We start from the raw sequence: 22,113 nt of genomic DNA on the forward strand, positions 1-22,113 counted from the left end.
TAATAACCAAATATTTGGGTAAATGGATTTGAGGAGAGAAGTGGTTAATGAGTTTTTTTCCTCTTATTTTCCTCAGCTTTTTCACTAGCCAAACAAAGAAAAATGAAACATTAAAAATACCAAAAATAAACAAATAATCAAATCGAACAAGTGGTTCATGAGTTTGTTTGGCCTCATTTTTCTTAGCTTTTTCACTAACCAACGAGGAAAACGAAATATTAAAAACACAAAAAAAGAAAAGAAAAAAAGAATCAAATCAAAAGCAATAATTAATGTTTTATGGTTACTTTCCTTGCAATTATCAACCCCTTGTTTTATGCCCACTTTTCCTGCAATTTCCAACGTCTTGTTTATGCCCATTTCTGTTTGAAATTTTAAAAAAATTAAATTTCATTTATTTTCAATCTATAAATGTTATTACTAAATATGTGACATATTTTTGTTTTTTTTTTTCTTTTAGCACACCCAGTATTTAATATTTATATTCCATTAATATTTATTTTAGATTTCCCATTTTGGCCAACTAGATAATTAAAAAATTAAATTAGTTAAATTACTACTTAAGAATGGATAATACATGTGTACATAGATCCTACAAATCTTATAATATTTAATAGAAAGAAGAAAGAAATTAATATTTTAATTATTATTTTTGAACTTATTAAATTGTATAAAAGTTGGGAGAGTCAAGGATGTAAATGATAAAAATGGCCTTATTGGGTATATTTTAATTTATTTTTTTCAAGTATTTTAAATTTATTAAATTGGTAATAAGTCTTAAAAACGGACTTTGGAATGATATTGTATGAAAATGTAAAATATTTGAAAAAAAAAAATTCTCAAAAAACACTTAGTCCTCCTTTTTAAACAAATCAAAATTATATTTTAAAAATGTTATTATTAATGTTACTTTTAAGTAAAACTTTCATTAATTACATGTAAAATCATTACCAAAATGTTATATTATTAAAAAAGAAAAAAAGAAAAAAGAAATAACACTAAAAATAAATTTAATATATAGAAAATATAAGTTTTTACTTAAAATTTAACTTATTTAATTATAAAATGTAAAAATTGAATTGAATTAGAAAATTTTAAAAATTAACAAGATATAAGCAAAAGTGTATTAATATGTCTATTCCACTTCCTCCTTTTTAATTATTTTAATGAGAAAAGAAATGAAAAAAATATTAAAATATTTTTATTCGTAACTATTAATTATGCCGAATATGTACACTTTACATCCATTTTTGAAACTTATATAAAATCAATTTTTGAACAAATTTAAAAAATTTTCCACTTAATATGGGTATCTTAAACAACAACATTTTAATTGTTAATGGAAAAATAACAACATTTTATTCAATTTTAATGGTAATAAATAATAGGAAAATATATTAATGAAAAACATTGAATTATTTGGATATTAATGTGTTATTTGTTATTTGATTTTTGTTAATAGCAAACCCTATTATTATTATTTGTTATTTCATTACAAATTGATGTTATTACTAATGTTTTCTATTATGTAATTTTGTTGTTAAAAATGAAATTGATTTGATTTTTTTGGTTTCTTTTATAGGTAAACTATGTCTAATTTATTGGTGGCAATAGTTTGTTTTTGTAATGGGAAAATGGTGAGAATACAAACCGATTTTGATTATGTTGGGGATAGAGTTGTGGTTGAACCTATTGATGTGCCTCTTGGGAAAACATATAAACAATTGCTAGAAATGATATACTCAGTCACTGACATTAATAGAGAACATTTTTAATTCATTCTTAGTTGTAAGTATCTTATGAAAAGAGAGAATAAATTCCAACCTTGCTTAGTAAAGGATGATAGTGGTGTAGCTTGAATGTTAGAAATGCATAACAAATTTGAGATGGATGAAGTTGAGTTATTTGTTGAACAAGTACCGATTGACTTACAAATGAATTCACCAATTGGTAATTGCACACCTTTGTTACTTGGTGAAAATGATGGTACTAGTAATGTTCAAAATCCATTTACTTTTGAGCATAGAGTGGACGAGGATGAGGAAGATGAATAAGGAAGACAATGTGATGATGACAATGTAGGAGCCGAGGATGTTCATAATGATGATAATCAGGATAGGGAAAGCAATTCATCTTTTTTAGCTGTTCGTGAGACAATTGAAAAAGAACAAATGAGATATGTGGTTGTGGATGGGAAATGATCTAACTTGTCAAACAATCAAGATACAAAGGATTTAGATGACCTAATTGAATTATCTCCAATGCAATATCATCTAGCACCATCACCACAGTTTGAAAATGTTGAAAACATTGGTCATGTTATGTCAAGTGATTGGGCCCCATGGGGAAACATTCTTACAGGATATCTAATTGGAGAGTTCACAATTGGCCAAATATTTAATTCCAAAAGAGATTTGCAATATGTTGTAAAAATGTACTCTATTAATTTGCACCAAGAGTATATCGTTTTGTCATCCATAAAGAAATTGTTGGTCCTAAGATACAAGAAAGCTGAACAGTCTCAATGTCCTTGGAGACTTTGTGCTACGGTTGTTAAAGGGACATCTTTATTTGAACTCAACAAATATAGTGGCCCGCACACATGTGTCAATCTTTACATGAACCAAGACCATCATCAACTAGACTCAAACCTGATAGCTGCCCATATAGAAAGAATGATTAAGGCGTAATTCACACTTTCAATGGTTGCCATTCAAGCAAGTGTTGTAGAAAGATTTGATCACTAGATCTCATACACTAAGGCTTCGAAAGGTAAGCGTAAAACATTAACTAATTTTTTTGGTGAGTTCTATAAATCATACCTAAACTATCACATTTTTTGGTGCCTTAGAGCAAGCAAATCCAGGATGTGTTGTAATTTCTAAAACATTCTCAGGTAATAAGCGAAATAAAGAGGTATTTCAACGAGTCTTTTGGGCATTTCATCCTTCCATAGAAGGCTTCAAGCATTGTCGTCCTATGCTAGCTATTAATGGTACACACTTGTATGGAAAGTATAAGGGCACTGTAATGATTGCCATGGGGTATGATGAAAATAATCAATTGTTTTTTTTTTTTTTTTTTTTTTGCATTAATTGAGGGTGAAAATGTTGATAGTTGAGGATGATTTTTGGCATGTATTAGAAATCGAGTAACTCAAAAGAGAGGTCTTTTTGTTATCTTTGATCGTCATTCGGACATTATGGCTACGTTTGCTGATGTTTATCTTGGTTGGTCTAAGCCAAATGCATATCATTGGATTTGTATGCGCCATCTTGCTAGCAACTTTATGACTCCCTTTAAAGATAAATGCTTGAAACAACTTTTATGTAGAGTCGCCTTAGAAACTGAGGTAAAAAAATTCAACATGCATGTGAACATAATTAGGAGAATTAATCAAGATGCACTCAGCTGGTTGGATGTCATTCCCTTTGAGAAATAGGCACTATCACATGATGGAGGTCGGCGATAAGACATAATGACTACGAATATGTCAGAAGTGTTCAGTAGTGTGCTTAAAGGGGCATGAAGCTTCCTCATCATTGCATTTGTTCAATTGACATTTTATCGAGTTAATAGTTACCTTGCTGTAAGAAGAGAACATGGTGCTAGTCGACTTACTTCAGGTGAAGAATAGACTCCTTATGTTGATGCTAAGATTAATGCAAATGTCATTAAAGCAAATTCTCATGAGGTTGTTTTGTATGACCACTTTCAAGGATTGTTTCATGTGAAGGCCAGTAGGAGTAGTAAAAAAATATCATTTGGTAGGCAAACATATCGTGTTAACCTACGTGAGCATGGATGCATATGTGGCAAAACACTCATATATGGATTCCCATGTAGTCATATTCTAGCGGCATGTCATTTTCATGCAATTGATTTTTGATCATTTGTTCAACATTATTATACTATGCAATCGTACTTTAGCACTTGGACACCATTGTTTGATCCCATACCCAATGAGTACTAGTGGCCGCCATATGTTGGTCCAATTATTGTGCTTGTAGATTCAATGAAATGTGTATCAAGTGGATGACCTAAATCTACTCGTTTGCATAATGAAATGGATGTTAGAAGAGGTAAAACTTGGTTACATGTGGTTTGTGCAAACAAAGTGGTCACAATTGTTGTTCTTGTCCAAATAAGAACATGGGTGTTGGGTTTTCATGATGTGTCATTGACATTGTATTTCTCTTTTAGCATAGACACAAGTTCATTAATGATTTAGTTGTGTTTAACTTTTCATTGGCCTTAATTAGCTTTGGATGTTGACATTACGTTATTTGTATTTTGGACAATACCTATGTTATAAAAGAGACTTTGTTGTTAATTTCAAAATTGCAACATTTTGCACCAATGTGACTAATTATTTTTTTAAAAAAAAATTATAGGTATTATGGGAGCCATATACAACAGTTTAATTGCACATATTCCAATTATATGTCAAGCTGATGAAGACATTTGATGAACTATGTCACCTATAATTTGCTTTGATGTTATCGAGTGGCATAGACTAGAGTGTGTTTTATGCTAGTTTCGTATGCAACAAGGGATACCTCCACCTTGTTTGATAGATATAGAGCTACATTTAGTAGAAAGATGAGGACGACATCAGTATGATTGGGTGACATTCCATGCTCAATATATTTCTCTTTGGGCTACTTGTTTTGAGCGTATTGCGACAACACCACTTGCTATTACTACCATGGATTTTTATGATCCATATATGCAATGGTATCGACGTATCATGCGACGCCTAATCGCACCTATTTTGCATAGAGATCATATGAGGTTCCATAGTACAACTTCTGCCACTGAGTTATTGGTGAGACCATTTGAGATACAAAACCATTTTTTAATGAATGTTAAACTTAGATTATGTGCAAATGCCTCATGTTTCATTTTCTTATACAAATCACTATCGTTTCGCAGATGGCTATTTTAAATGATTTGGAGGAAACTCACCGAATTGCTATTGATGTTTTACGTGCTATAAAAGAGGACCATCGCATACACTCAACACAAGAGTCATCCACATCTTCCGGGCCATCCATGAGACCACCATCATTGATTACACCTGTTACAGTACCATCCATTGGAGGTCGAAGAAGAGGTGGTCGTCGAGCTAGTCAATGACATGTACCTCCAACATCTACTTTGGTACAACCCTCACATCTACTTGTCACATCCACCATTCCTTTATTTCAGTCATGTATCATTAGAGTCGCCACTCTCTCCCCCTAATGTATCCATACCAACCCCTTCACCTCGACCTGAGACTACCATACCATCTACCATTACCCTTGTTGAGCCATATATATCATTAGACTTACCTTTTCTCCCTCATGTTACATTTACACAGACTTTTTCACCTCCACTTCCATCTTTACCCCAACCATCTATATCATTGGATGCACCCCCACCTGTTATAAAGTCTATTGCACCTTCATCTGTTATAAAGTCCTTTGCACCTCAACCTTTTCTTAAGGGGACATCTCATGCTGCACGATTACATGTACGGGTGACTAAAGGACATCAAGTTCCATGTGTACGTCGAGTTCTAACTTCATCAGTCTCATCTGACTCGACAACTCATGTAGATGGCATGTCACAGTCTATAGAAATGGAAACTTTTCAGATAACATAGATGGATACAACAAATATGGTCATCTACCGTAGATGTTCACAGCGAAAGAAAAAAATTTCATCATGTGGGACACATTGAGAGTTTTTTTCATGTTTGTAAAACTATAATAGTTTGGTTCATACATTTAAGTTTATATAAATTGTCAATTCAAATTAGTGATGTTATGTCATTCACTTGTTTCCTTGATAATTTATACAAAAAAGACTCAAATGCATCCTAAGGCCTAAATGAAAGAAATTTTAACTAAACAAATTGTTACAACCATAACTTATTTTTCTTTCATGTAATTAAAAAATTATACATTTTAACCAAGACATAAGTTCAAATCATACTTAATATGGAATAACCTAAAATCGTAATCATTGGAATTAATTTTCATGTGAAAATATAAAATTTTAAAATAATATGAAAAAATAATTTTCTTTAATTCATATGTGATAAAATTTATAAAACAAATAAATATTTTATTTACCATAAATATATAAAATTTTATGGGAATGCATGTGGGTGAAATTATTTTCTCAAAATTTCAAGGAAAATATGAACAAAAAAAAAAAAAATTTAAAGTAGTCGTAAAGAAAAAAATTATTAAGGATAATTTGAAAAAAAAAAAATTAAATTGACAATAGAAAATTGTAAGAAATTTTTCCTACTTCAAAATGAACTTTGGGATCCAAGGTTCATTCTTAAGGAAATTTGGTACATCGTTAAGAAATTTTTGTACATCCATAATTTACACAAATTAAAAAGAAAAAACAAAGTTCTAAAATCTCATATTTTTTTAGTTGATGTATGATTACACAAGTTCCTCTTAAAGATGTTTGTAAAACCACAGTTAGTAACTGTGGGTCTAAAAAAATTTGTAAAACCACAGTCTGTGATTGTGGTTTTCAAGATATTTTTAAAACCGTAGTTACTAACTGTGGTTTATAAATTTACTTTTTTTTTTTTAAGGATGTACTTATTTTTTTTATGAAATTAATATAAAAGGTTAAATACAAATTTTTTATTTTATTTTATGAAAAATACATTTTCTTTTATATTTTATTTTAATTAAAAATTAAAGATTTTGAGCAAACAAAAAGTTAGATCCACTATCGATTTGAAAGCACTATTGAAATGCATGAATAAACCATATTTTTTCCCATTTTACACTAAAATTATAAAGAAAAAAGCAAAGTTCTAAAATCTTTTTTTTTTTTTTAGTTGATGTATGGTTGCATGAGTTTCCCTTCAAGATATTTGTAAAACCACAGTTAGTAACTGTAGTTCTAAAGAAAATTGTAAAACTACAATATTCTGTGACTATGATTCTAATAAAATTTGTAAAACCACAATTATTAAATGTGGTTTTATGATTATTATGATAAATAATATTTTAAAAATAATATAAAATCATAATACCATTGAAACGAGGGGATTAAAAATATTTTTGAAACCATAATTATTAATTATGATTTTAAGGAAAATTGTAAAACCACAATATGTGACTATGATTTTTTACAAAAAAAAAAAAAAAGACCTCATATGAATGCTTACGTGGATACAAAAGATTATTTTTACAAATATTTTGAGATGAGTATTATTCTTACCATTTTATTTTTTTCTACAATTGGATTATTTTTTGCTTAAACTCTTGTTGTTTTTTTAAGTAGGCAATTATTACATTACTGAAGATAGATGCCATGCTTATCCAATTGTTGTTGTCACTTACAGGTGTATGCCAAATGCATTCAAAGAATCATGTAGTCCAAATTTCAATTTAATTGTTATCATCTTTGATTTGGACACAATGGCCTTTAAAAGTAAAAGGGTGAAAGGATATTTCAATTTTTAAAAATTATAAAAATTTTCAGCTTCTTGCAAGTGTTCTCAACACGAGATACTTGTGTTGCTTGCTTTTTTCATGAGTCTTGATTTGAAACAAAGCATAATTGATGGCTATGTTTTGTTGCTACCCTTTCAGCTTTTTCAAAAAGTTAGAGCATATGTTAAAACAAGAAATATTTTTAGATAAATTTCATATTTAAATGAAGGTTATGAAGAAATAAAGAGTGAAAAAAAAATGGTTGGAGGTTATTACTTGAAATTCAACATGGGAATTGGAGTAATTAAGAAATAACAATAGCACATATTTTTATTTTAAGGTGAATTTTGAAGCACATTTCAAGATTAATCTTGGGCAAACTATACATGGTTTCAAAGATCAAGAAATTAGGAGTCTAGCCATTGAATCGTGCATAAGTCAAAGTTAAAACAAAGAAATTATAATCATTCAAATTCAATTGGGTAAAGTAGAAGGAGAATTTCAAATTTTGAAAGAATCCAATTTGAAATATCCCATACTTCGAAGTCAGCCCTTTCTCCTTCGACAGTCCTCTTTGAAATCCCATTTTTGTAGCCCTACACTCCAACTATCCAACACCTTCAAATTAAAGTAAAACAAAATTTTCTCCGGAGTTAAATTCTGAAATCCCTTTTTTCTTCTCTTGTTTTCCCTTCTCCTCTTTCCATCTCTCCAGTGCATCAAAATCGTAAATAAGATGGATTTGTTTCTATTCAAATCCATTATCAATGGTTGTTAATTTTTCTTTTAATTTGATTTTTAATCTCTTGTATAACAAATCATTTGATAGGAGTTTCTGTGCTACCATTTCAGTAGCAGATCATTGCATGTTCATGTGGTGACCACTCTTCACAAAATCGCCATTATCGCTCCTCTAGTACTTCCTTTTTCATTAATTTACATGGGCTAAATTTCTCTGACAAGGGGTGGCAATTTGAATTCTAAGGTTGCTTTGTCTTTACTTCATGATGGGAGCATCCACCAGAAGATTGTTTATGGACTGGTCTGTGATGTTTTTTCCTTGTTTCTATTCATTCCTCCCTATAGGTAAATTCTACTTAATTCCTTGGAATCCTAGAGAGCGCAATCATGGTAGATTAGAAATCTGTTGTTTGTGTGAACAAGAGGAGCTAGATTCCTAGGAGGTCCCACAGCACGAAGCCAGCCATCTGTGAGATTAAGCAGTCTGATTAGGAATACATTTCTTGTCTTCACAGGTCAATACAAGAGTCAGCAATTCATTGGTTCCGGACAATCTTAAGGTCTGATTACAGGCTAGATATTCATTTAATTTGATCCCTTGAAACATGACACCAACAATGAGAGGAATGACTCGTTTTGTACCCACACTAACAGATTATGACATACACTATTGCGCAGACGAGCTTCGAGAAATGGCTCGTTTTTTCTATGAATCAATTTTTATGATTAGGATTGCATGATGGGATCCAACGTGTCCTATACAGCTACTGTACAAGTAACATTTTCTTTTCCTGTAAGAGAGCATCTTCATCACCCATAGCTCTCCCACTCAGACTCAAGTTCATACACATGGCAGATCCAACCCCTCTCCTCTCCCAATCCCACTTGGCCGACCCAGAACCTATGCTCATTCCCAAACACCTCCCATCCCTCGACGAAACTTTCGAGCGATACATAGGAGATTTTGGGTGGGCTCAGCTTCTTCAAGCCTTCCTTGTGTCTTTTGCCTGGGTCTTTGATGCGCAACAAACCTTCATCAGCTTATTTACTGATGCTGAGCCTCCTTGGCACTGCACTGAACTCGGCACAGAGCTATGCACTTCCGTTTCTAACATCTGTCAGCTTCCCAAGGGCTCATGGGCGTGGGACCGAGCAGCGGACACCTCGATTGTATCGGAATGGACCCTTGTGTGTGCCGGTTCCATCATCAAGAGCCTCCCTGCGTCTTCCTTCTTCATGGGCTGCATGGTTGGTGGACTTGTTCTTGCCACACTCGCCGACTCATCCCTCGGCCGCAAAAACATGTTATTCTTTTCATGTCTCCTGATGTCAGCTACAGGGATTTTGACTATTTTCTCCCCAAATGTTTGGATCTACTCTGGGTTTAGATTCCTTTCTGGGTTTGGGCGTGCCACCATTGGAACATGTGCTATTGTGTTGTCGACAGAGCTCGTTGGAAAACGGTGGCGCAGCCAGGTGGGGGTATGCGGTTTCTTCCTTTTCACACTAGGGTTCTTGTCCCTACCAGCCATAGCTTACTTAAGCAGAGGTTCCTCATGGAGATATCTTTATCTGTGGACTTCTGTGCCGGCATTGTCGTATTGTGTTTTAGTCCATTTCTTCGTTCGTGAGTCTCCTAGATGGCTTTTGGTGCGTGGACGAAAAGAAGAAGCTGTGGCAACACTGAAAAGTATAGGGGCTGTAAACAATAGTAGCTTCACCTTAAGCTTCTCAGGCTTGCCCTTTGAAGATGAGGAAACTACAAATCTACATCTTTGCTCTGTGATAAGCATCCTGCTGGAGAAAAGATGGGCTTTGCGGCGATTATCTGCAGTCATGACAGTAGGATTTGGGGTGGGAATGGTGTACTATGGCATGCCGTTGGCGCTGGGAAACCTGCCTTTCAATCTCTACTGGAACGTCACTTTCAATGCCTTATCAGAGCTGCCCGCATCATTAATCGCTTTCTTCTTTATCGAGAGACTGAATAGGAAAAGTTCAGTGCTGGTTTTCACCATGACAAGTGGGGTTTGCAGTATCATGTGTGTGGTGATGGGTGAAGAATGGGCATCACTGAAGATTGGACTAGAACTGGTCTCATTCTTCAGCACATGCACCGCATTCGACATCTTACTAATATACACCATAGAGCTGTTTCCCACATGCGTTAGGAACTCGGCCATGGCGATGGTGAGGCAGGCGCTGGTGTTTGGGGGCGTGTTCTGCCCCGTTATAGTGGAAATCGGCATGGGAAACGGGTACTTGTCGTATGGAGTTTTCGGAGTAGTGATAATAAGCTGTGGGCTGTTTGTGGGATGCTTGCCAGAGACAAAGGGTGGGACACTTTGTGACACAATGGAGGAAGAAGAAAACAAGGAGAGAGCAGCAGTTGCTTCATTAATCTCAGCTTAAGCTTGAGTAACTGTATGAATTATGAGGTTGATAACAATGGGGTACTGTTGTCTCTGAATCGAGAGACTGAACACCTTTTCTCTCCTTTCCTTTTTCCAGAAATCTTCACCTCACATCTTGAGGAAACACCACAACAGATAGGGTTTTATTTTCGGAGAGAAACACCCATCTATGAATTAATGTTTAAGTCTTACATTCCTCTTTGAATTGAACAATATTTCATGTCTGTATCAGCCCAGACCTTATCTTATCTTGCTTATACTTAATCCAAATCCAATAAATTTAATAAACCACAAGGAACACATACAGCAAACGAAAATTTCATTAAACTTAATTCCAAATTATGAAAGTACCCATTGGCACATTAGGCTACGTAATTTAAGATCGACAGTTTTGTTTCGTTCAATATAACATTAGGACCTTTCTAGATAGGGTTTTATTTTTGGATAGAAGCATGCCCTCATCTATGTATTAATATTTAAATCTTACATTGCTAGTCTTAAACCTTATCTTATCTTGTTTATACTTGATCCAAATCCAAGTCCAAGAAACTTAATAAACCATTAGGACACAACAAAATAAAATTTCATTAAACCTCCAAATTCTAAAAGTCCCTATCGATACAATATTATACCTTGTAGTTTAAGATTCACAATTTTGTCCCACTCATTCTAACATTAGAACCTTTCCCAATAGAGTTTTATTTTAAGATAGAAGCATGCATCCATCTATGTATTATTAGTCTCTTGGATGACTAGGTTGTGACAAATCATACACGCATTCCAGACCATTGGTTTCTTATAGTCAATGATTCCATTATTGAATACTCCAAACATATTGTACTTAGTACTAGCATTTGAGATACCTTCTTTTATTATTTGTACCCTTTTCCCTTTGCATTTACAGACCTGAAGTATGGTCAGAATATTAGAAAAAGGAAATTAAATTATAATGCTCTAATTTTGAAGGGTGCTAAAAGTTTTGAACTCCTTGAAACTGTTTTTCCCATGGAATGTTTCTGCATTGCATGTCTTTTCTAATGTTTTCTAATGTTTGAAACAAAAATTATTAAAACAGTTTGTATATTAAAAATAAGTTTTTGAAAATCAGAATATTAATTAAACAAAAAAAGAATGACCAGTTAGCCCTGTTGGCATCTAAGATTAATTTTGATTATTAATTGAAATTTCATAAAATAAAAAAATAAAAAAACAAAATTAATGGTTTATATTAAAATTTTAAAAATTTAAATTAAAAGAAAATAAATGAGAAAAAAAATTAAAAAAAAAATTTTAAACATAATAAATGGTTTTTTATATACTTTTTCAAATTTCTCACACTTCTATATAAATAGGAAACGATTCAAAATAATTTTAAATTTCTATATCACTATAAAAATATAAAACCCTAGGTCAGAGCAAGGTTAGCTTCAGCTCAATTTATTGTCCAGAGATCTCAAAATATAATTATAAAAATTGAAAAGGAATCAATACTTTGCAATAGCCAACTCATACATTTGACCAATCTCCCTTGGTGTGCACCAACTTTTATCCACAAGTGGGAAATTTTTTTCCATGCATGTCATTGTGAAGCATCACGTGATTACACCACGTTCAATTTATTAATTGGCAAATATTACCATATGCAATTATGCATAGCCCATTTTTATTTTTATTATTAGCAAAAAGATTAAAAAAATTAAAATTTAACATGCTACCTAATTTAATTGTAGTTTAATTATTTTGATTAATACTTTTTCGAAACAAGTGTTAAAAGAATATGCAACCGTCAAAGAGATCTTCTGTCATCTCCTCCTTGACTGTAAAGATAATTTTAAATAATTTTATTAGTTTATTTGGAAAGAGACAAATTGTGACTAATCTAAGTAATAATAAAGGTAATAAATTACACTAATAAAAAAATATCATGTAATAATCTTTTTAATTAAATATATAAGAGTGCGTTTAATAGTATTTTCACTCTTTTTAGTGAAAATATTTTTTTAAACGTTTTGTAGGACAATCATCTATCAAGTGTTTTTTTTAAAAACATTATAAGTGATTTTTTAATACTATAAATGATTTTTCAAATTTTTAAAAATGTTTTCTAAATTTTGTCAAACACCAAATCTTTTTTCAATAATATTTTTTAAAGTTAGAAACATTTCCTAAAATCACAACCAAATGGACTCTAAACCTCATTAAATGTAAAATTTTTCAATGTTTTCTTCAAATAAAACATTTTAGGAATTTGATTAGGTTACGGTACCTCTAATTTTGATTTATTACCTTTTTTTTTGTAATTTTAATTTGAGGGGTTAGAATAAACTTCTCGACTAGATAGTTACAGTAAATTTAAAGGGAGAATATGTTTATATTGGCATATATTGCACTCTAATAAGAGCAATCCATTTTAGCACTAAACACACTCGCTAATTACTTAATTGTATGTTACTTCATATATCCTTGATTTTCTTACATTTTTCATCTAATTGTTTGTACTTACAAATATTTTCAAACAATTATGGTCTTGAAAACCCCTAAGACATCTTGGAGGCAAGAATGAAGTATGGGTAGAGTTGTAGTTGCATGATGGTCAATGACGCACAACACTATTTGATCAATGAGAAGGTAGCCTGGTTGAGGTAGAGATTTCAAAACTATCAAAAATGCTTATTTTTATAAGAAAATCTCATAATAGAATATTTCTTTTTATGAACTAATTTAGGAGTTTAGAAGATGAGGGTGCAAGGTAGGCCATTTGGCACATGGGTGTATCCAAAGTTGATGTGGCACATGCGATGCTTGTCATTAATTGATAACGGTCCAATATTTGACTTTGATATCTATTGGTCCCTTCCTAGATTCAAAAATAAAATATGATAAATGTTAATACCAAGTACAACAAACCCTGCATTGTGTCTTTCAAGAATCAAGATCAAGTAGGCAAGGGCTTCCATGGAGTCTCTGCGCTCTTCCCGTGTCAAGGGAGCTTTAATTAATATTTCAATTGTTTTTTAGAACATCTTTTCTTAAAAAAAAAAAAAGAAACCATGAAAACATCCCACATTTTTGTCAAAAAAAAATCACTATGTTTTCACATCAAATTATCAAAACACTTCTCAATCTAAAATTTATCATATGTGTTTTTCAAGTTTTAAAAAATTGTTTTTGAAAATAATCGTCAAATAAATCTTATATTTCCATCCATATTTTATCACCTATTTATTTTTAAAACATCAATTTTAATTTCAAAAATGCTCTTTAGTAAAAATGCAAAAAAAAATAAAAACATTTGTTCTTTTTAGTTATTTAAAAAAAAAAAATTATTCTTAAGATGTTGGATCAAGAACACATCAATAATTGTTCAACCTTTATTTTCATCATATTATATATATATATATATATATATATATATATATATATATATATATATATATATATTACTTTTCCTTCCTCCTTTTCTTTTAGTAAAGGTTAAACTTCTTATCACCAATAAACAAGAATACTTTAGAATTGAATCAATAATATATAAACCTTAATAATTTCCAAGTAAACCCTCCTACTGGATTTTCATAGCGATCACTTTTCCTTCATCCTTTATTTTTAGTAAAGATTAAACTTTATATCACCAATAAATAAACGTGAATAATTTAGAATTGAATCAATTATATATAAACCTTAACAACCTTCAAGCAAAACCCTCTTACTCAATTTCCCGATTTATATGTATATATCTATATATATGTTACTTTTCCTTGATTCTTTTCTTTTCTTAAAGGTTAAACTTTACATCGAGCGAGAATGCTTTAGAATTGAATCAATTATATATAAACCTTTAACAACCTTCAAGCAAACTCTCTTACTCAATTTCCCCATCTATAAAAAAAAAATCATCCCAAATATTGAACTTAAATTAATTTTGTGTTGTACACGTTGGTTGGTCTATTCATAGCCCATATATCGAGTTTTATCAAAATGAATTCGGAATTCGGTTGTGGACAAAATTTATACCAAGAATGGCATATCAATTGGGCCATATCCATGCCATATAGAGAGAATTAATAATAAACATATATTATTAAAATTTTGATTTTAATAAATATTTGATTTTTTTTTTAAAGTAATGAATAAGCATTATTGCTTTGTTGGATTCCCATTCTTTGAATTTTCCCTTTTCATTTAAATAATAAAAAAGGCTACTACATTTTTTTTCAAAAGAGACTGCTATTATCATCTTCATCTCTTTTATCCTTTTTTTTTTGGCCATCCTCTTCCCTGGATGACAAGTGATGGTTTGTACTATTCTTATATATAATAATTTATCACATGATGAAAACGTAAAATGATTTCATAAAAATTAATCATTAAGAATTTATTAAAAGAAAAAATTATTCAATCCAATTCAACCCTTGTATAAGTTGTCCATACGTAATAAGTGAGCCGGTCAGTGGGAAAGAAAATAAACCTAAACGGTCGAACCCATGAGACCGGCTATAAGAGAGCATCTTCACCACCCTACTCACAAACACAAGCACAAGCTCACATACATGGCAGATTCAACCCCTCTCCTCTCTCAATCCCACCCGGCCGACCCAGAACCTCTACTCATCCCCAAACACCTCCCATCCCTCGACGAAACTTTCGAGCGATACATAGGAGATTTTGGGTGGGCTCAGCTTCTTCAAGCCTTCCTTGTGTCTTTTGCCTGGGTCTTTGATGCTCAACAAACCTTCATCAGCGTATTTACTGATGCTGAGCCTCCTTGGCACTGCACTGAACTCGGCACAGAGCTATGCACTTCCGTTTCTAACATCTGTCAGCTTCCCAAGGGCTCATGGGCGTGGGACCGGGCAGCGGACACCTCAATTGTATCGGAATGGACCCTTGTGTGTGCCGGTTCCATCATCAAGAGCCTCCCTGCGTCTTCCTTCTTCACGGGCTGCATGGTTGGTGGACTTGTTCTTGCCACACTCGCCGACTCATCCTTCGGCCGCAAAAACATGTTATTCTTTTCATGTCTCCTGATGTCAGCTACTGGGATTTTGACTATTTTCTCCCCAAATGTTTGGATCTACTCTGGGTTTAGATTCCTTTCTGGGTTTGGGCGTGCCACCATTGGAACATGTGCTATTGTGTTGTCGACAGAGCTCGTTGGAAAACGGTGGCGTAGCCAGGTGGGGGTATGTGGTTTCTTCCTTTTCACACTAGGGTTCTTGTCCCTACCAGCCATAGCTTACTTAAGCAGAAGTTCCTCATGGAGATATCTTTATCTGTGGACTTCTGTTCCGGCATCGTTGTATTGTGTTTTAGTCCATTTCTTCGTTCGTGAGTCTCCTAGATGGCTTTTGGTGCGTGGCCGCAAAGAAGAAGCGGTGGCAACACTGAAAAGTATAGGGGCTGTAAACAATAGTAGCTTCACCTTAAGCTTCTCAGGATTGCCCTTTGAAGAAGAGGAAACTACAAATCTACATCTTTACTCTGTGATAAGCATCCTGCTGGAGAAAAGATGGGCTTTGCGGCGATTATCTGCAGTCATGACAGTAGGATTTGGGGTGGGAATGGTGTACTATGGCATGCCGTTGGCGCTGGGAAACCTGCCTTTCAATCTCTACTGGAACGTTACTTTCAATGCCTTATCAGAGCTGCCCGCATCATTAATCGCTTTCTTCTTTATCGAGAGACTGAATAGGAAAAGTTCAGTGCTGGTTTTCACCATGACAAGTGGGGTTTGCAGTATCATGTGTGTGGTGATGGGTGAAGAATGGGCATCACTGAAGATTGGACTAGAACTGGTCTCATTCTTCAGCACATGCACCGCATTCGACATCTTACTAATATACACCATAGAGCTGTTTCCCACATGCGTTAGGAACTCGGCCATGGCGATGGTGAGGCAGGCGCTGGTGTTTGGGGGAGTGTTCTGCCCCGTTATAGTGGAAATCGGAAGGGGAAACGGGTACTTGTCGTATGGAGTTTTCGGAGTAGTGATAATAAGCTGTGGGCTGTTTGTGGGATGCTTGCCAGAGACAAAGGGTGGGACGCTTTGTGACACAATGGAGGAAGAAGAGAACAAGCAGAGAGCAGGCTCAGGATCAGGCACAGGCACAGGCACAGGCTCATCCTTGGCTTAAGCAATGACGTGTGGGATTGAAACGGTTTGATTTGTATTGAACGTAATTATAAATGCTCATTTTGTATTGTTGTGCGTTTCAGTATGTGTCTCTTTTTTATGCCGTTAAAGACTAGACAAGCAATGGTTGCTTAAAATTACAATGCATGCAAATCTAGTCTGGATGGTATATTTTAGAGTAATTAAGCTTCGTAGCGTCATCAATCTTTCTCAAATTTCAAGCCATCTTTGAAAAGAGAGAGACCATCTTCGAAAAGCGTGGAACACATGAAGTGGAAAGAGAATAAATGAATCAACCACGAGGCTGTGTCTAGCTCCCTCTTTACTGAGACAAAATTAGACAAGTGGTGCGGACCCACTGCCCACTTATTTTTCCTTTTTCTCTGAAGGGATCTTCTTTTCAACCCCAATATAGCCCATCCCATCTTTAAAGATGCTGTCCTTAAATGGGTAAGTGTCAGATCCAAGCTCTTCACAGGACTCTCAATCATGATACCCTGATTGAGTACAGTAGAAGCTGTAGCGCCAAAGTGGTGCATATGGTAGGATGAGATTTGTTTTATTTAGAATATTTTGTAAACTTAATTTCTTTATTTTAGTTTCGGAAGTGAATAATATCTATTTCCTAAAATGGATAAATTATTTATTGTAAAAGGAACCAATCCCCTTTAAAACTATTCTCTCTCCTCTCGCGTTGGCATCCAAACTAATCTATCGCCCCTGATTCTGATTCCTACGTCCGCCCCGGTTTCAAGCCATTGGTTCTCTATCTTCTGCTGACACTAGGATCCCCAAAAAGCGCCGTTGGTTCAACATTTTTTTAATGGGCAACAGAACTGGACCGCCGTATAGACCACAGATCACTTATGATTTTCTATTACTTTGCTGTCACATCATTATATTTGTATGCTTTAATAATATTATTGTCCTTAGCAGGTCATGGGAACAATGGATATGTCCAAAGTAGATGTGGCACATGGATGCTTATCATTATCATTAATTGATAATGGTCCAAAATTAGACTTTGATATTGATCCCTCCACCTCATATGTCGTGGTTGCATGGTTGTCTCCTACATTCAATGTCACGCCCCAAGACTCTTTTCAAGGGCGTGACGGTCATTTCACATTTCAAACTCGAAGACTTACAGTGTAACCTGACCCAAACAATTATCTTGTAATCGAAAATTATCAATTACCAAATACATATTCAGAGTAGCAGAACAAAATCTAAAATCCTCAAAATTCAATTTCAAAACTAAAACATCCACTATCCAAAATCCATTGTCCAAATATTTGCAAACTTAAACAATTCAAGTACTAGAACAAATTTCAAAATCTCCAAAACCCAACTTTGATCTAACATAAAATTTGAAGGATCAATATCCAAATAACTTCCAAATACCAAAAGATCCAAATAAACACAATTAACGGTTAAACAAAATTCAACATAAAATCCTAAGTCAAATCCTAATGATGATCATTCCTCAGCCTAGCCATCACTCCTCATCCGAACTAAGGGTACTTGAAAAGTAGTCAACAAATGGGAATGAGCTCACAGTCCAATAAGGAATATTAATGCAGTCCATGGATCAAACATTTCAAACTCACTTGCAAAATAGGAGATATTGTAATCAATCATTTTCATAAAGTTGTGAGTAAATTTTATTTTTTTTGCCAATACATTCAAAATTTCTAACTGCATGCATTTATTTCTGATTCAAACAATTTCATATCAAATTCAGTCAAAACATTCCAATAATTTATTTACTCTGGTCATCAAACATCAAAGGGTGCCCAGTTAGGTGGGACTTTTCAAATGAGTGGCTAGCCTCAAATTGTTCCTTTAAGGTGGACAGAACCAAATACTACTAGTACTAGTAACCTCTAACCGAAACCCCTAGAGGTTGGGGTTCAAATCAATTACATTCCCCACCAAGAAATGTAAAGGTCAACTATTATATCCCATTGACAATGGTCAAAAGTCAACTATTATATCCCGTTGATAAGGGCCAAACAAACCAGAGTCAAATATTTATTTCATTTATTCAAATTTACAACATATAATATCTCCATATTTATTTGTCAAAAACATAATATAAAATTCTAACATACTTTTCATGTAAAACATGTTTGATCTATGCATAAAACGGAATATAACTCAAACGTTTTCAAATAATGTATATATATATATATATATAAATTGTTTCAAAAAAGAATTTAACAACTGTATTAATTTCCCTTACCTCAAAAGAAATCCTCAAAAACTTTAGAGAGAAAAATCTTGAAAATCTACTATTCACCTAACAAAATATAAGATGAATAATTATTACTATTTATCTAAAATTATAGGTTTGACAATCCTAAAATTTTAGGTATTCAAATTATTATTATTTTTTATTTATGAAAGGGAATTTAATCTATTCATATTTTAAAAATTAATAAATTTCTAATTGTGGACCCCGTATTGATTCTATTTTCGAAAATGATTTTATTGTTTGAAAAATGACTTGGAGTCGCCACTTATTTTTGTTTTATTTTTTTAAAAGGGTAAACAAAATAAGAAAGAAAAACCCTAAGCGTGACTCCTCGTTTTAGAAAAGGTGATCTACGAAAAACCGGATCGGGCTCGGGGGTCAAGTTATTTATCGGGAAGGTATGGTAAAAAAACCATAGCACCCCTCTAAGTCCCTAAAATCGGGTTTCTACTAATAAAATGAAGTTGACATGGCAATCAGTAGGAAAATCAATAGATACTCAAATTGATCATGCGCGTATAAGAATCAAAACTCTCAATAAAGAACGATTGAAGTGGGAGTGGGGCATACCTTGGCATCAAACGATTAATGAGCTATCAAGAGAGTGGGTTAGTACACAATTAAGAAATAATCTCATGCATGTCAGAGAGTAGGATAAATCAATCATGTATGATAATCTGATCAAACAATCAATCAATCAATCATGAAGTCACCCATGTTGGGCCCCCATCGAAGCCCGTTTATTTAGCATGACTTAATGTCATAGATTCCATTATTCTGGAATTATAAAAAATTTATTCATGCTTGTTGAAATCAAAAGGAGCAGAAGATCGTTTGAAAGCCAGAGTAGAATTAAAACTATTTGAGAGAAAATCGGATTTTCGAAATTTTATTTGAAAGATTGGAGTCTCGAAGATTATTCAAAAATTGGAGTTTTAGAGTTTATTTGAAAATCAGACTTTTAGAAATTAAATGTGAGAATGAAAATTTTAGAAATTAAATTTGAACGAGATTGGGATTTTGAAAATGATTTGAGAGCTCGGGATTTTAAATGAGTGGATAAATGGATGAGTGAATAAGTAAATGAATGAAATAATAACGATGGCGAAATAATAAAGATTAGGTAAATAATTGCGAGAGATGGAATTTTGGAAATTGGAAATTGGACTTAGAGATTGTAAATTTGAAGGATTATTTAGAGATGAAATTTTAAATAAAAGAACAAGTGAATAAATAAATGAATGGAACGATAATAATAACGAAAATAATCATTAAACAAATAAATGCGAATAGTGGGATTTTTTATATTGGAAATTAGATTTGGAAGTCAGATTTTTGAAGAGTTGAACTTTGATGATTGGAATTTTTAAAAGAAATGAATAAATAAATAAATGGAATTATAATAATAATGACCAAAATAATATTTAAACGAACGAAAGTGAATAGTAGAATTTTTAAGAGTGAAAATTGAATTTAGAAGTCAGATTTTTAAAGAATTGAACTTTAATGATTGAAATTTTTAAAAAAAATTAATAAATAAATATGGAATAATAATAATAATGACCAAAATAATATTTAAACGGCCGAAAGTGAATAGTAGAATTTTTGAGATTGAAAATTAAATTTAGAAGTCAGATTTTTGAAGAATTGAACTTTAATGATTGGAATTTTTAAAAGAAATTAATAAATAAATATGGAATAATAATAATAATGACCAAAATAATATTTAAACGGTCGAAAGTGAATAGTAGAATTTTTTAGATTGAAAATTAAATTTTAAAGTCAGATTTTTGAAGAATTAAACTTTAATGATTGGAATTTTTAAGGGAAATAAATAAATGAATGAATAAATAGAATAATAATAATTAAAATAAATAATTAAAGAAAAGAATATGAATATTAGAATTTTTTGTAACGGGAAATTCAATTTCTGAAGTCGGGATTTCAAAAAAAATTTTAACGGAAATAATAATTAAATAAATGAACGTGAATATTGGAATTTTTGAGGTTGAAAATTAAATTTTAAAGTTTGAACCTTGGAAAATTAAATCTTAAAATTATGATTTTAGAAAGTAATTTTGATAATTAAATTTAAAAAAAAAATTGTTTCGGAAAATTGGAATTGGAAAATTAGAATTTTTGTAAACTAAATTTAGGATCAAATTTTAAAAGATTACTTCGAGAATGGTATTGTATATATATATATTTTTTTTAAAAAAGTAAAATAATGAATAAATAAATTAATAGATAAATAAATTTATAACTTTTGAATTGTAAGGGATTTTAGAGGGTTACTTGATAATATATATAAAATAAAAATAAAAAACAGAAAATGAATAAGACAAGTAGGGAAATAGAACTTTTTAATGTCAAAGAGTTTTTATTTTTTTAAAACAAAATATGGCATTGCTGCAAGTGCACTGGAGAGTGGCCTTGCATGCCATGCTAAAGAGAGAGAATGGGTCTCAAAGGCATGTTGTAGGTGTCCAAGGGACCCCTTAGATACGGATGGCTGCCCGATTTGGGCATAAGGTGCTAACATGCCAACTAAAGCAATGTTGACAACCAACCCAACCGTGAAGATCTACAGTGTACAACTCAAATTCTTCCTAGAAGTCTTTGCCTCTCCATTGAACTTCCGCAAATGTGGCGCAACGAGAATCAAAGGCTATCCCCCTGCAAATCTAAATATCTCAGGAGAAGTACTCTCCGAATTCCAACACCCTTGGCAGCAATCAGCATATCGGAAGGAAAGCTGGTCCCTCAAGCCCGCGTCTCTCTCATAACCTCCAAAACAGAGCATCTATGGGCTGCCCCTCCCTCGGCACATCCCCTGTTTTCGTTATTCGGTTTGTCCGGGTGGGATAGAAAAGAAATGGGAACATTGGAAGCATAAATGGGTAGTGGAAATCTAAAAGATCTAAAGAATAATTGCTGAATTTATCTTCTTATTATTAAACACATTGAATGGGGTTTATATAGATCATAAACATCCCAATCAGTTACAGTAAATATCCCACAAAACGTGGGCAAGTCAAATACAATTTGTTACAACAAAAAACTAACAGCAAAGGAATAGCTCCTATGAGTGAGCTTCAATAAAATCCCATCTTA

The 22,113-nt window shown here is 32.6% G+C and overlaps 2 protein-coding genes across 2 annotated transcripts; both read left to right on the plus strand.

Moving 5' to 3' along the window:
• Positions 1-9,047: 9,047 nt before the first annotated feature.
• Positions 9,048-10,698, plus strand: LOC100251788 (organic cation/carnitine transporter 3). Its single transcript, XM_002265989.5, has one exon. It carries the CDS (start codon positions 9,048-9,050, stop codon positions 10,608-10,610), a length of 1,563 nt encoding a protein of 520 aa, XP_002266025.1. The 3' UTR covers positions 10,611-10,698.
• Positions 10,699-14,992: 4,294 nt separating this feature from the next.
• Positions 14,993-16,824, plus strand: LOC100263786 (organic cation/carnitine transporter 3). The gene has a single exon (XM_002265209.5). It carries the CDS (start codon positions 15,094-15,096, stop codon positions 16,741-16,743), a length of 1,650 nt encoding a protein of 549 aa, XP_002265245.3. The 5' UTR covers positions 14,993-15,093; the 3' UTR covers positions 16,744-16,824.
• Positions 16,825-22,113: the final 5,289 nt, after the last annotated feature.

The sequence above is a fragment of the Vitis vinifera genome, chromosome 19, assembly GCF_030704535.1.
Source record: "Vitis vinifera cultivar Pinot Noir 40024 chromosome 19, ASM3070453v1".
In the NCBI taxonomy this organism is placed as follows: domain Eukaryota; kingdom Viridiplantae; phylum Streptophyta; class Magnoliopsida; order Vitales; family Vitaceae; genus Vitis; species Vitis vinifera.

Coding starts and splice junctions, on each gene's coding strand:
- LOC100251788 (XM_002265989.5), top strand. CDS start 9,048: ATGGCAGATCCAACCCCTCTCCTCTCCCAATCCCACTTGGCCGACCCA.
- LOC100263786 (XM_002265209.5), top strand. CDS start 15,094: ATGAGACCGGCTATAAGAGAGCATCTTCACCACCCTACTCACAAACAC.